Source organism: Chinchilla lanigera, unplaced genomic scaffold (genome assembly GCF_000276665.1).
Source record: "Chinchilla lanigera isolate Chin_1 unplaced genomic scaffold, ChiLan1.0 scaffold00006, whole genome shotgun sequence".
NCBI lineage: Eukaryota > Metazoa > Chordata > Mammalia > Rodentia > Chinchillidae > Chinchilla > Chinchilla lanigera.
In genome coordinates this window covers 6,030,859-6,047,365 of record NW_004955407.1, presented here as the reverse complement: position 1 = coordinate 6,047,365, position 16,507 = coordinate 6,030,859, and the positions used below count along the sequence as shown (strand labels likewise).

The 16,507-nt window shown below is 35.4% G+C and overlaps 1 protein-coding gene across 1 annotated transcript in view; it reads left to right on the top strand.

Annotated features, from left to right (window-relative positions):
• The window catches only part of Chmp2b (charged multivesicular body protein 2B), a 33,439-nt gene that overhangs the window by 551 nt on the left and 16,381 nt on the right, over positions 1–16,507 (top strand). Inside the window, exon 2 of the mRNA XM_005375538.2 lies at positions 15,978–16,069. Coding sequence (XP_005375595.1) covers positions 15,978–16,069 — 92 coding nt within the window. The remainder of the gene's footprint in view (positions 1–15,977; positions 16,070–16,507) is intronic.

Here is a 16,507-nt window from a genome sequence, read left to right as displayed (position 1 = left end):
GGCTCCCGGGCGCGGGTGTCCTCGCGGGGCCCGGCTCCCCTGAGCGCGGAGGAGATCTGATGCGCTTGTGGTCGCGTTCCTCCTCCTGGCCTGTGCGCCTCGGGGCTGGAGGTGTGACTCCCCGCCCGGCCCGGACACCTGTGGGGGCGGGGCGGGGCGGGCGGCTGCGGCGCGAGGGACGGGTCCGGGCGTCCCCTCTGCGAGACGCCGTCGCAGCGATGCTCTCCAGGAGAAAAGGAACAGGAATCACGGGGAAGTTCCCGGCTTATTTTTCATAATGCAGTTTACTGTCTTTTATCTTTTGCTGAAGCAGGAGATGTGATACATATTTTTGCATAGAAGTTTACGTGCTCAAGACACTTGTACTGTTTCTGACACTTAGAAGTGAATTACAGAAATGTACGAGTTTTGTGGTGTTCCTGTGTAATTCCTTAATATATATTTTAATAATACTGATTAGTTTTAGTATTTTACCAGGTATTAAATTCATTCAGGTTATTTAAAAATCCATTTCCGGGCCATGTTGAGTCTAGGTGGTTCCTGGTTCAGCCAGAGAATCACTTCTTTGTAAGAGTCTGATCCTGCCGCCAGAGGAGCGTGGTAGCTCACAGAGATTGGTACAAACAGTGCTCAGTCCTGACTTGGGGGTAACTCTTCATTCCTTTGTGTTGACTGCTCCATATATTTTGGGGAGGATAACAAAGACATCATCTTTATCCTGCCACTTATGCCCTTCATATTAATACATAATTCTGTTTTATCCCTAATTTGTCACACAACATAATGCATTTTTACTTATTCTGAGTTATTGAATTTTTTTCAGTTTATTGACTTTTTACTAACTGAGAAGTACCACTGACAATACCTGGAAGAGCCACTGATTTTCTGTTTATAATGTAGTATAGTTATAGCAAAAGGATTTTGTGTTTGTTTTTCCTGAGAATGCTGTTTATCTCTGATACAGGATTTTGCTTTTTCAGTGCTTCAGCACCAGTGTTATCCCTCTATTATTATATAGTACTCCAGAAGGAAGGTTTTTTCCTTGGTGCTTAAGTTTTGTATATTGAGATTTTCTTCTTGATTGGTTTTATATAGTGAAAATTTACTAAGCTGAAAAACATGATTTCATTTCTTTTGAACTGTAAAATCCAAATAAGCAGGCTAGTTTCAATTGCTTAGTATCTGTCTGATGATTTTAGACATAAATCTCAGGTCTGTGCTTCCTGATGCTTTTGGAAATTGGGTAACTATTACACTTGAAGTGTAGAGGACCCAGAGAGAAGGGAATTGACAATGAGGATATGCCTTGAGGATATTTAACTACATATTGGTTTGCAGTTAACTTAATCCTTTCATGAGAAATGTTTTGCTGAATAGACATATTTGTGAAAAAAGTGTTGACTGTTGCTGTCTACTGTGCCATTGAATTAAAGATCTATGTATAAAATGTATGTAAATTTGTCCACTATGTACATGTACTGTAACTACCAGGAAACATACTTGATATTTCTTTGAATTACCAATGTATATCATTTTCTCACATTTTAATTACATCAGATCTGTACAGTATGTACAGTATTTTCATTATTTTAACACAGAGCTTTACTGATGTTTTTATTCCTTGTTTTGTTAAAAGGAAGGTTTGTTGTTTTGTTTAGAAGTTGACAGCAGTCGTCTTAGCAGTAATGAGGCTATGTATTATGAAATTTAATGTATTGTTATGCATTTCTCTCAGATCCTTAGGCACGTTGATTATTGATCATGAGACCTTTACTGTATGCTGACTTTTTATCTGTTCCAGCAGTAATGAAATTCTGATATATAAGGGAAATATGTTACTGCTTGTAGATCTGGGGAATAATTGAATCTTTTTGTCTCTTTGGAATGGCTGGGAGAGTTATATACTATATCATTAAAGGCTGCTTCATGTGTAAATTAAAAGGGAGACAACATTACAGCACTTATTACTATTCCAAGTTATGTTTAATTCATTTTTGACACAAAGTTGAAGTCTATGCAGTGTGGACTTTGTTATAGAAATTAATGAGAGGTGTATCTCAGTGCCATTGAATAGAAAGTTTTTTTCTAATTTAACATTATAATTACTTGTTTTTCCTTTTACTAACTTGTGAGATGCACATATGTAGTGTAATATGATTATCTATAGTTCCTACCCCCATTATGAGACTATTTATTGGAGCTAAAAATGAGCCTGTAAATCAAGGTATGATGAGGACTTGTCATAAATGCACACCTATCTGTGCATTTTAGAAAGTGAAGTTCTGGGGCTGGAGATGTAGCTCAGAGGTAGAGCACTTTCCTAGTTTATTGTAGGCCCTGAGTTTGATCCCTGACATTGCAAAATAGAAGTTCTTTAAGCATTTTATGATTATTATCTGATGTCCTCCATGAAGATAAATTTGAGGTCCTATTCTAAGCTAATAGTGTGCTATTTTACTAGTATTGTGAATTTTTCATACATTACCTTTTTTTTGTTGTGGTTTTTTTGAGATAGGGTCTTGCTATGCAGTTCAGGCTGGCCTTGAGCTCATTTTGTAGCCCAGGCTGGTCTCAAACTTACAGTGATCCTCCTACCTCGGCCTCCCAAGTGCTGGGATTACAGGCATGCACCACCACATCCGGCAGTTATCTTAATTCTCATAAAGCCTATGAGACAACTACTATTATTATTCCCATTTTATAGGTGAGGAAACAGGAAAAAAAGTAACTTGCCCCAAGTCATCAAGATACTAAGTGGCAGAGCTAAAATCTTATCCCTTTAAGTTTTCATTGTTGTTAATTTCTTATTAGAGATAAATCCCATTGCACAGATTAATTTGGTAATCCTTTTAAGTTCGGGGGATCCTGTATTCATTGTTTATCCTTTGTCTCTCTATACTAAACTCTTGTCCTGGAATTAATTTTAGAAATTTGCATTCTGAGGTGGACTATAATAAATAGCCTCATTTTCCTGACCTTCTCTGGACCCTACTATTTCTTAAGAATCACTGCACAGTCTTTTGAAGGCATAATGATGTGTCTTATCTCCTTTTCATTTCTCAGATGCCCCTCCCATCTTCCATTCTTCAAGTTTGTTTTGCTTGTTGTGTAGTGAAATCTTGCCTAATAGTCTGTGACTTCTAGAACATCAGATTCTACGGCCAGTTTTTAGCATCATCTCTGTCTTTTTTTTTTTTTTCCTGAGACAAGGTCTTACTCTGTAGTCCAGGCTGGCCTTGAATTCACTACATAGCCCAGGGTGCCCTTGAACTCACGACAATCTTCCTGCTCCAGCACCCCTAAGTGCTGGGATTGCAGGAGTACATTACCATGCGAAGCTTAGTGTTACCTCTTGGAGTTATGTTTTATATTTGCTCAAGACAGTAATTTCTTATTTGAAATTCTCTTTCATCTTCATGATGTAATACTAGAATTTTCCTCAAATTCCTTTGGCCACTCTTTTTTTTATTACTAAGGGTTTTTCTTTCTTTTTATACCTACCCTTTTTTATGGTTTTTCTTGGGCTACCTGTGCAGTCCTCTCCCTGCTCTTACTTTTAGTTACAGTTTAAGTGCTGTGTATCCCAAATTTCTATCTCTGAATTGTTTTTGTTTAAGAAAACAATTTGCTGAGTATCTGTGTGTAGATGTCTTAAAGCACTTAGAGATCCCAAGCAGAATTCACCTTTAAATCATTTTCAACCACAGGTTTCCTTCTGGTGTTGACATTATTTGATTTTTGTCCTCTAACTTCAACTAATTATGAAGTCACTAATTATCAATTCTTGCTTTTCTTGACACCTAAATATGTGATACATACAATCTTCATCTACACTGCAACTCATTGCTGTAATAAAGAATCTACTTACTTTGCAATGTACTCAAGCAGTGGTGGTGAAACCATCACATGCATGGTACAGCTGGCTGTTTGTTACCATTGAAAGCTCTGAAAGGTTTGCCATCACTGTACTGTATCATCTTTCTGCTTTTCTTTCCCGAAGCTTCATAATCCTTAGATCTTTTATTCAGAAAATTGCATGATTAATGTGCCTAAAAACCACACTGACTATCCTGCTCCTCAGTATAAACCTCTTCATTGAATCTCTGGTACCAGGAGGATCAAGAATGAGTTTTTAGTAATGCATGCATGGCTATCTTTGATCTGCCTGTTGTCCTTGCGAACCACGTCTCTGGATATTTTACAGTCCAGCAGTAATGCTTTTCTATTCGTCAGTATACTATATAACATTCTCTTTTTCACCCTGACACATTTTTCTTACGCCCTTATGTCTAGAATTTTTGTTTTCCTTTTTTGTAGTTAATATGTACTATCTCAGGTCTTCTTCTTTTCCAGGAAGTCTTTCTAATGTGGTCTAAAACTGTGTACCATGCTCCTTGTGTTCCTGTGTACTCACTAGAACCAGCATGGATTCTTCTCATTTCCAGTGTTGGATTAGGCTTTGTTATGGTTGATACATTGTGTCAATTTGAGTGTAGAGGCTTGGCTAAGTGACTCAGCAGGTCTACATCCTGAGCCTCTGCGAAAGGAGAGGGTAGAGATGGTGTGGGTGTGGGCGAATAGCCAAGACACAGTATAAGGGAGGGAAAGAGGCTTGCACTTTCCACCCTTTTACCCTGTTCCCCCCTTTTACTCTTGCTGCTTTTGCTGTCTTCTGCCGCCTCAAACTGTTGCCCTCTGCCATGTACCACTCTGCCTTGGAGCCGGCCAAGTATGGACTGAAGCCTCCACAAACAGAGCTAAATAAACCTTTCCTTCCTTAATTCTAGGTGTTGGGTATTTTGTCTCAGCAAGTAGAGAAAAGTAACCAAGACAGGCTTATTTTTTTCTCCTATATTCCATACTGATTTCAGTCTTAGAATACATTAAAATGACAGTGCACTTGTTTACAATTTTGAGACTGCACCCCTGAAAAAATAGCTTTTGCTGCTTTTGTTTAGTACTGGAGGCTACTGGGTAATCCAGAGTTTAGGAGTCTTTATTGTTGCCATCTGCCATGAGTCTGAGTGTAAGTTTGTAAGTAATTTGACGACTATGAAAGAAAAAAACAAAGCTTCTTGGTCTTTGCATCATTGGGATAGTAATCATATATGTTAGTTGTCCAGAGTTCAGAGTCTGTACGGTTTTGATTGTGTTGGAATAAATCCCCCCACTGAGAACTCACTTATAGTACTAGATTTCTAAAACGTTAAGGGGAAATAAAATTTACTATCTATATAATCTACATCTTGTAAATAATTTTTCTCCTTTTTCCAGGATAAGCTTTAACATTTTTATGGTGGTATGTATGGCATGCAGACCCTCCCTGGAATAATGTGTGTCCTGTTAGTGCTTTATAATTCTGAGTATTTGAAAGCTCACATTTTTTTTTTTTCTGTTTGCCCCTACGTTCTTGGCACACCAAAGAAAAATAATTGTGAGATTCAGAAGTGGAGTACACTTTTCAGAGCACTTTTCCTGACCAAAGTTTTCCATACTTTTAGAATAAATATTTCTATAGGAAAATCTCTTCCATCTGCGTTTGTCCATTCCTATGGTGACACCCAAGAGCAAAAGAGAAAGGTTTACTGGCTCATACTGATTTCCAAACCTTTTTTCAGCTCTGAAAACATTAACATTTTAATGATAATAATTTCCTTTGAATTCCTCATGGCTTGAGTGGCTTTTGAGACCTATTCCATCTATTTCTGAGCAGATACTGCTCTTTTTCAGCTTTGCCCTATTTCCTGATTGTCCTTTGACTGTATGGTGCTCCACTTTTTTGTTTTCCATAGTTTTTTGTTTTTGTTTTTGTTTTTGTTTTTCTTTGCTGCCTATTAAATCTTATTAATTAAGTGGATAATGTTTTCTGTTAAACTATTTGTAAAACTTGAGAAACAAATTTGGTTTGCTTATCAAATTCAGATTCCTTCTCACTGTCATTTTACTACTGCCCCTGAACAAATCTGGTTTCAGAGCTAGTGTTTTCTAGGTACACACCTTCAGTATTTCTTACTCTGTAGCTTTTAAGTTCATAGCATTTTTGCACAGCTTTTTTTCTCTATGAGTCCTAGAAGATGCTGCGTCCTCACATAGCTAGGACCACTTTCCAGTTTATTGTTCACTGATGAGCTCCATTGTGCCTGCTTTAGCTAAACTCACACTCAAGGTTTTTCTTCTAACAGTAGTTATAATTAGAGTTTGTCTAATGCTAATGCTGGTGCTTTGATACCCACAATTTTTATACTGATGCCAGCTGCTGCAAAGATGGCAGGTGAAATCTAAAGTAGAAACTTCTTATGCAGCAGGATGTGGGAACATTTAATATTTCTAACTCAATTTGTGGAATGGTTAGAATCAAGATAACTTTAGTAGACAGTAAAATTGCAGAAATAAAACGATTTTTCCCAAAAGGATTCATTTAAAAGGGAAAAGCATTGTTTGTTAGATTGAAAAGCCCCCTGTGAGCTTATAGTAAATCACAGAACACGATTTATCGTTGAACTCTTTGTCTTCAGGCAGGTTGAATCCCTGTGGGTGGTGTGATATACCTGATGTGTCTCAGCACTTCTGAGACTAATCTTGAACAGTGCTGCAGTGTTGAGATAGGCCTCCTCCCTTTCCCCAAAAGAAAGGTACATTGAACTGTATTACTTGCACATTAATGAATGCTCATGTTTATAGGTAATAATTACTTATTTTAATCCTCGAATGTGCAAATTGTACGTAAGTAAATAAGCTGTAATCTAACTTGGGGCTTGGTCACAAATCTCAGTAGAGAGTAGTGTTTATATTTTTGACTTTTTGCTCTGTAAACAAATAAACTTAATTGACTTAGAACCAAAGAAAGCAGAAAGACCTTTCCAGTCTATGTTATTTAATGTTTAAGACCTAAATCTGTAAACTTGTCATTCCAGGGCAGACCTGAGTATTCTAGTAAAGGAAAACCCTAAAAAACTTGAAGTAGACATAGTTAATGCCCAGCATGGAGCTGGCCTAGGCAGCCTTCTCTAAGTGCTACCCTGGGTGTAGGCTAGGAGAGTGTGGTGGGAAGGACAGCCTCCAGGCCCTTTGTATATCACTAAATGAATGATGGCAGAGCATACTATATCAGATCCATCTACTATTGACATTTTCACAGTTTGAAAGTTTTCTATTACCACCTGTTGTGAAGTGCTTCACAGTAGTCCCACAGGGTAGATGCAGTGTGAGAATATTAAAAAGAAATTGATAGTGCCCCCTTTTTTTCTTTTGCCTGAAAAAAGACATAGAATATGGACAAATACCAACTGGTCCAGCTCTCCTGGGTGTTAATAGTTCCCTGTGTATATTTCTGTCATTGTCTTCAGGGATGGTCTGGAGATGATGGAGGGGCTGTACTTAAAGCTTCATCTTGGGGATCTCAGGTCTACATGAAGGGTTTTACAGGGAGGAAAGGGAGAAGAAGTGAGACAGTGGGCAGGACGAGTTACATACTGAGCAGATCTTCACCCACATACTAAGCAGATGCCTGGTATCCAGGACCTGTACTGTATCTCCTTTTATTCTTTTGCCAAAACATCACAATTGGCTTTGACCTTCTGGGGTTATTTCTTGTGTTTTCTTTAAACAGACAAATTACCTTTGTGAAAGTTAAAGTTCAGAGTAATTTACATTTTGGCCTGTATTACTTGATGCAGAGAATTAAAACACACAGAGGGACAATACACATACAGATGTTCTGTATTCTGTAATTAAAGGAAGCTTATTTATCAGCTAACATTCTAATTGTTTAGGTATGGTGTCTCTTTAGAATTTAGTATGCTGGGCAAAAAGTGAGGAGATTCAGTCCTTGCAAGAGGCAGGGGCAGGAGAAATAACCTTGCACGCAAAGGGAGGGACAGAACCTTGCAAAGGACCGTTTACAAAGGAATGGCTCCTGTTAAAAGCAGAAAACTACAAGGGAATTAGCGGATTATTTGAATGATTAATATTATCAGTCACTTTTCTTAATAGTGAGTAGATTTTATTATATATTTCAAAGGAACATATTAAATATGCCTATTAGTCAAATCTTTTACATTTTATTATGTGTTTGTACTCACTTAAATTACTACTAAGTAATAGTATTTATTATGACCTAAAACAGAGATACAGACAGACAAACAAATGTTGTTAAAACTCTTGAGACCAAGGAATCACTGAAATAAAGTAATTTTTGAGCCTTTATAGTTGCTATCTGGGACAGAACCAGGTCGTGGGATAGGTTTTCTCCACCTTCGAGCAGCTAGGCTAGATAGCAGTTGGAAATGGTCACTGATTAGAAGTAGTGTTTTTGTAATGAAAATTTAGGCAATGAAAGCATAGTCATTTTTTATTGGCTTTAGATAAGAGGATCAGGATAATATGATTCAGGGAAAGTTTTGGAATAGGAAAACATTCCATAAGAAGTAATTGTTGCTTTTAGATTGGACTTATAAGCAGGGTGCAGTGTTTCCTAGGAAGTAGGAATGAGAGTTAGGTTAAGGTTTTAACATTCAAGAGTGTGAAACAGTCTTTTGTTATTTTGTTCTTCATTAAACACTCTCATTCTCCTCCCCTTCATCCTCCAGCTGGTGTAATTATAAATTTAGAGGATCTCAGATTTTCTTTCTTTTCCTATATATTCCCTACTCTTGAACTAGTAAGAAATAAATCTATTGGAAAATAAACCTGGGCTTAAAAACACTAAAAATGTCTCAACCTTATTGATGCTCTATAGTCTGAATTATTAGCAAACCACTCATTACATGTGAGTTTACCGTAATAATTGTTTTTTAAAAATTAAAGCATAATTTGTTTTATAGGCTATTCCTATTATTTCATATAAAGAAAAGATGTTTTACTGTCTTTTCCTACTTACCATAATATGTTTTAAAGTGTTGTCATTATGTTTTAGTATGTAACATTAGGTTCTTGGAGTTTATAGCTTGGAACTGTTTAAATATTAATAAGTCTTATTAACAGCTATGAGGCTGTGGAATATACAGTAGTTAATTTTATTTTTTCCTCTCTAATATACAGTGACAGTTAATATATACATCGTTAAGTAAAATTGAAAAGTAGAATCAAACTATTATGATTAGATTTTCTGTTTGGTTTTGTCATGATACATTTGTTTTGGTAACACTTCTACTCTGTAATCTCAGAGTCTTGAACCCCAACTGAGTATCCAAAAGTACATTTTAATTCTAACATGATCCGTAGTTCTAAGGTTAGCCCTAGTCTCATGGGACTTTCCCACTTCACATGCCGCTTGGAAGTCCCAGTTTGCCACCTATACTTCTGACCAGGTGTTCCTGCAGCTCACATGTCAGGGTTGATTATTTACTAGAATGAGAAAATCACTAGAAATCAGGTAAGTGGGAAGAAGTGAGGCATAAAGTTAAATGTTTGGTTTTTCTGATATCTAGCCCCTTCTTTATGTTATGGACTCCCTGTTCCCATATTAACGTATATTCAGATGTGATGGAAAGGAGCTTGTTCCGAATGAATAAAAGTCATTCTCATCATTCAAGACATTCCAAGAATTTTAGGTCCTTTATGACAGAAAGCCATGAGAAAGATAAAAATTTTTTAAAAATTTATCATACTTGCCTATTGTGTTAGCTTTCCACTACTGGGACACTACACCAGACACCCACAACTTCACAATTTGAAGGAGGAAGGGTTTAATTTTGCTTGTGATTACAGGGGCATAAGTCTATGGTCAGCTGACTGTAAGACCAAAACATCATGGAAGGCAAACATGATATAATGAAACTGCTTAATTCATGGTTTCCAGGAAGCAGAGCAGAGTAAAAGTGCCAGATAGGAAGGAGCCAGGGGACATACACAATGTGCAAGGCCATTCCTCCAAGACACACCTATACATACCTAGAATTGGCTAATTCCTTGGGCAACTTGACACCCAAACATACCTCCTTGAACTATACTTACTTTCCAGATAAACTAGCAATAAGTTATTGACTCCACCTAACATGATGAAACTATCTTGTGAACAGTAGAAATGCAGTAATTTCTTTCTCAAAGTCTCAGCAGTTCCAGAGTTTTTCAACAGCCAAAGTAAAAGTATCTTCTGAGATTTAAGGCAAATTCTTAGCTGTGAACCACTGTAAAAAATATTTTTTTTTAAGTTAAATAATTCTAAAATACAGTAGAGAGTAAATATTTCTATTTGAAAAGGAGAAATATGAGACAGAAAAATAGGATCAGAGCAAGGCCAGCAGGGCAGATGTTTAGTTCCATAACTGTGTATCTGGTATCTGAAGTATATGGTGGCTTAGGCAGCCCCTCTAGTATGGACTTGCTGGTTGCATCTCACATTGCCTCTCTCTTGGGATGGCATCACTCATGGTCTGCAGCATTCCTTGACAAACACGCTATGTTTCTGGCATCTCCAGCTTCCTAAGGTCTTCACTATATCTGTGATTTCATTCACACAGCTTTACATACTACCTTCTCAGGGGATTCTTTCCTTGCCTCTTAGACATTCCTTTGAATTACCATTCAAAGCCTCCCTGACAGCACAACTCGTGCATCACGTGAATGATGTCTAAGGTCTACTGTCAGTGGAAGCAGTACCTAGGACCCATTGAACCATGGCCGTGGTGTCCTGTAAGTGCCTACATGGCTGAGCACAATGAAATGAATCCTGGGGAAACGAGTTCCCTAGGAGACTCTTCCGAAGCAGGCAGTCCAGAGACTCTTCTTAAATGAAAAGTTTACATGTGTACACCCCTGAGCCTATGAAAGATGGGGTCCTGCTAATTTCTGAAACTCTGAAGGTATCTTTCTTCTGCTCCCTGTACAGAGTGCTCGATTTCTTTTTAATTGTGCTAATCTCTTCAGTAATTACAACCTTTCTGAGCCCCAACTTTGATCCTTGTTCCTTTGGATCCAAAATTCAAGATTTTGAAATTGTTCTGCTTTGGTTTTTGCCCTCATTTCTCTCTGTAAATCTGCATAAGGTCAGCCAGCAATATCCATGCCACAGTCTGAACATTGGACTGCCTTGAATTCTTTTCCCCCAGATCAGTCGATCTACCATATTTATCCTTAGTATCTTCCAAAGTCTCAGGACATGTGGAAAATGAAGATTAGTTTAAGTTCTTTACCAGAATGAAAAATGACCCTTAGTACAATTTCCAGTAGAGTCCTTGCTTTTGTTTGTAACTTCAGGAGCTTGGTTACAAAGCTTTCTTTACTTTCAGCATTTTTGTTAGCATTCTGATTTTCTGATTCCCAACAGAATTGCCCATCAAGCTCTACTTACACCATGGGCATTTCTAGGTAACATCTCCAAACCTTCCCATATTCCTCCCACAAACGAAATCAAGAATCAGGTAGACTTTCATTTCACAAAACAGAATAAGTTCCAATAAGCTGAACAAAGGAAGTTGGTTTTTATAAACAGGAAAAGGCCTGGCCAAAAAGAGAAGAAAGAAGCAAACAAAAATACCAAAGAACAGATTGGTCATTTCAAAATGACTTTCCTACCAAAATGGGGACATGGAGAAAGAATAATAGAAACTTGACAGTCTAGTTATTTTTATTCCAGGTTACTTGTTTTGTAAGGATTAAAAGTGAGAGAAGTTCCTTTATAGAAACTGGCTTGTTTGTGAAATTTGGTAGTTTTTCCTGATTTGTTAGAAGATCAGATTAATGTTAGCATGAATGCCTCCATTTTGAATTCTAGTCTGGACTTTTGGGGACTAGTGCAGGAAGTTAATCCAAAATAATGACCTCCTATAGTATTTATTTAACACTAGCAAACGAATACATCATTTCGTTTATATTAGAATCCTAACCAATGCCCCATAAAACATTGATATCTCGGTTGTGTGAATAGCTTTTTATAAAAAGGATTATCTGCATAATAAATGTAGGAAATAATCTAAAATAGATTTCCCCCCTTAAAAACTGGCAGTGTGTATTCATGTAATAAACAATTTCTAAGTAATTTAGAGCTAGTAGATAATCAGTCTTGTGTTTTTTCCCTGTGCTGTGATTTTTAACCGAGTTTGGCACATGAGTACATCTGTATGCCTTTGCTCTTGTTAAATCTTCGTCACTTCATTTTATGAACCTACAGAGGGTGAAGCAGAGATTTGTTTTACCTCTGCACTATGGTTTGCTACTTCTGTATTTTTGCAGCATATAGAATGCATCCTTAGTAAATCATGAACAATAAAGCCTTATCAGTTTAACTGAATTGAAAAACAAGGTAAACAAAGGAGGGAAAATAGATGTCTTATACAGTATATAAGATAACAGGAGCTCTGGCTTATTTTAATTTTTATTCAGAAACTCTTATAGTTTATTTGATTTTATCAAGGATGTAATTATAACAACGATTAAATAATTGTAACTATGATACTATGTGATAGATATGACTTATAATTTACCCTAATAAAGATAATGATACTGGTTTCCTTGTTTTTGTTGTAGAGAAATTCATATATCATCAGCCACTTTAAAGTGAACATTCATTAGTTTTTAGTACATTCACAACAGAGTGTTAGTTATGACTGCTTTTCACCTTATGGATTTACCTATTCTGGATATGGTATTTCATCTGAGTATTATATAGTCATAATATCTTTCATATCTGACCCCTTTCACTTAACATAATATATTTTAGGTTTATCCAGGTTGTACATTTCATTTGTTTGGATAGCTCAGCAATGTTCCATTCTATGAACATACCACAAATGTTTATCTGTCCATATAGGTTCATGACCTTTCAAGTTGTTTCATTGTAAATAGTGCTATAAATAATTATGTGCCTGTTTCAGTATTTTTAAATTTTGTTTTTACTGATACATAAAAATTATACATAATGAAGTATACTATGTGATAATTTCAATACATTGCATACTAGATAATATTCAAATAAGGTTAAATGTATCTGTCTTATCAAACATCATTTCATGTGAAAACTTGCAAAATCCTTTAATTTTTTGAAGCATACAGTATATTATTCTTTTCTAAAGTCAACTAAATAGCGTAGAATAGCTTCTTGAGCCTATGTAACTGTAATTTAATATCCATTAATCAACCTTTCCTCACCTCTTGTCACCCCCTTACATTTCAGTCTCGATGAGAACAACATTTTTAGATTCCACAAGAGGGAGATCATGTGGTATTTGAATTTCTGTGCCTGGTTTCTTTCACTTACTTTCACCCTAGTTCTTTCCATGTTGTTCCAAAAGACAGAGTCCCATTCTCTTATATGGGTGAATAGTATTCCATTGTGTGCCTTATCACATTTTTAAAAAATCCATTCATCGTTTAATGGACACTTAAATTGTTTCCTTTTCTTAGCTATTTCGAATTGTGCTACAATGAATATGGAAATGGAGATGTCTCCTTGGCATACTGATTTTATTTCCTTTGGCTATATACCCAGAGTCTTAGATTGTACATTAGTTTTATTTTTATTTTTTTGCAGAACCTCCATACTGTTTTCCATACCAGCTGTACTAATTTACATTCTTGTAGTAATACGTAGGGCTTCCATTTTCTCCACATGCTCACGAGTAGTTATCTCTGGTCTTACTGATAATAGCTGTTCTTATTGGGATGAAGTGATATCTTACTCTGCTTTAAATTTGTGGTTTTTTTGGTAATTATTGATGATGATCATTTTTTACATACCTGTTGGCCATTTGTATATGTTTTTCTGAGGTATTTGTTTATGTCTGTTCCGTATTTTTTTAAGACTTCTTTTTTATTTTAAAGAGAGTAGTAAGTGAGAAACAAAGAAATAGAACAGAACAGCATACCAGTATCACAAACATAAACAAATCAAAGCAAGAACCTTCAAAGTGATACAGTCTCAAGACAAAATAATTACTATTTATTTACTTTCGCTATTGAGTTTTGAAGTTCCTTATATATTCTAGATATCAACTCCTTATCAGATATATAGTTTATAAAATTTGTTTTTTCTGTAGGGTGTCTCTTCACTCTGTTGATATTTCTTTTGCTGTGCAGAAGAGTTTTAGTTTAGTCCCATTTGTTTGTCATGGATTTTGTTTCTTATGTTTTAGTTCGTTTGTGTAAGATCATATAGTAATTGTACTTAACTTTTTTTATGATGTGGGGAAAGTAACCCAGAGTCTCATGCATGCTGTGCAAGTGCTCTACCACTGAAGTACATTCCTAGCCCTATGTTCAGCTATTTAAGGAATCAGCAAACTGTTATCTAGCAGTGTATAAGGGTTGCAATCTTCATGCGTTCATCAAGTTGTTCTTTCTTTTTTTATTATAGCTGTTCTAGTGGGTATGAAGTGATATGTCATTTTGTTGAAGACTAATTATTTCCTTGTCTTTAAAAATGTGTTTATCAATTCTTATCTTCCTGGGAGGAATGCCCTTTGTCCCTTTGAAAATTGGCTTGTCTTTTGTTTTTGAGTTATAATTATTTATATATTCTGTGTACCAGTTGTATGTACTTTTTCGCAATTGTATCGTTTTTTCACTTGGTAATGTCCTTTCCTGCCTGTCCTAATTTTTATGAAGTCCAGTTTATGCATTTCATGTCTTTTGTTCCTCATGCTTTCATTGTTCTAAGAATCCACTGCAAAATCCCAGATCATAAAAATTTATTCTTTTATTAACCTAAGAATTTTACAGTGTCGGCTCTTCTATTTGAGTCATTGATCTTTTTTGAGTTAATTTATAAACATAGCTGAGATATTTTCCTTGATGAAGAGATTTTTCAAAGTGATAGCAACAGAGTGAAGAGACACCCTATAGAAGAAAAACATTTTATAAACTATATATCTGATAAGGAGTTGATATCCAGAATATAGAAGGAACTTCAAAACTCAATAGCAAAAGTAAATAATAATTATTTTGTCTTGAGACTGTATCACTTTGAATGTTCTCTTCAAAAATGATGAAGAGATTTTTCTATTGTTGATGTTTTTAACCTCCCTTTTCATTAAAATATTGCTCTAGTGAAGTGATTAAGATCACTGGTTGACAGACAGATGCTTGGGTCCAAATATACTGTTTTTGCTTTTCACCAGTGTGACATAGGCAAACTATTTAACTTTCCTACCATTCAATTTTATTATATATAAAATAGAAACATTAGCAGCATAAAATTATTATAATCTTCAAATTATATAATACATAAAGCACTTAAAGTTCCTGTCAAAAAGTGATCAGTGTTAGAAAGAATTAACATTGATTTTTGTCATATTTTAAAGCTGTCTTTATGTAGTAGCAAATAACCTAAATTGCATCTATCAAGGCTGGAGTAATATTTCCATTTTTCAAAAGATAGAAATAAAGAATCTAAATGAATTGAGATAAATTACAAAAACCTTATATTTGAGCAGATATTTACACTATATCAGGGAATTTTTAATGTTATATTAAAATAGTTCTTATTTTATAAATAAGAAACCTGTTAACTAACTTGTTAAAAATGTAATTGTATAATAATCAAGCAGCAAAAGTATAATTTAAATCCATACCTGCCTTATTGGAAGGTATGTTTCAGTCTGTTAGGACTAACTGTAGGAAAAAAAATAATAAAATATATTATCTTTCTTCCTTTCTGTAGTTCATACATTACTGAGTAAAGGGGAGGTGAAAAGTTTGTGTGTGTCACGTATATATGTATGTCATGTAAGATTGTATGGTAATGAATTCTCTGAGAGAGTACTTTATTGTGATATATACTCTGGTTAAAGTTCAACTGTAGCATATTTGTACTTGTCTTTTCTCAGTTCTTTGTATTGATTTGTCAATTCAGTTCTCTCAATATTTATAACCCATATTTTAATATGTAACTAAGTTTTTAGTATATTAAACTGAAGGAAAAATATCTAACATCTAGTAAGTCAAGGTTTCTCTTTTGTTGTGGTCTCTTGGTTCAGTATTTTCAGTGGTATCGAACAATATTTCACATCCATAAATGTAGGTTTCTCTTGTGGTTCTCTTAGATGTCATAAAGGAGCAGAATCGAGAGTTACGAGGTACACAGAGGGCTATAATCAGAGATCGAGCAGCTTTAGAGAAACAAGAAAAACAGCTGGTAAGTAGAACATTAAATTTCACTTTAACTTTTCAAATTTGGAAATCACAGTTAAAGTAATTAGCAAAATAGGAAAATGGTGCTTGGCAGTTGGTAAGTGAATTAAATAAGAACTAGCATTTAATGCTTTTTTGAGTTTTCTGCTTACGTTTATTGTGTCATTATGCTGACTTTTTTTTTATTATTTTAAAGAATAAAAGAAGGATAACATAATAGGGCGGACTTAGCAAATTACAGACAAAATGGTAAGAAATTATCAATGGTTATCGTTTTACATATTATTATCTACAAAATAGTTTCTCAGGAAAACAGATAGACAAATAATAGAGACAAAAGAGGTAGGAGATTATCAAGAGTTGTTGTGCTATACTTTGGTATCTTCAAAGTGGCTTCTAAAGAAAATAAATAGAGCTATACATGAGTGACCTATTGAAAAAT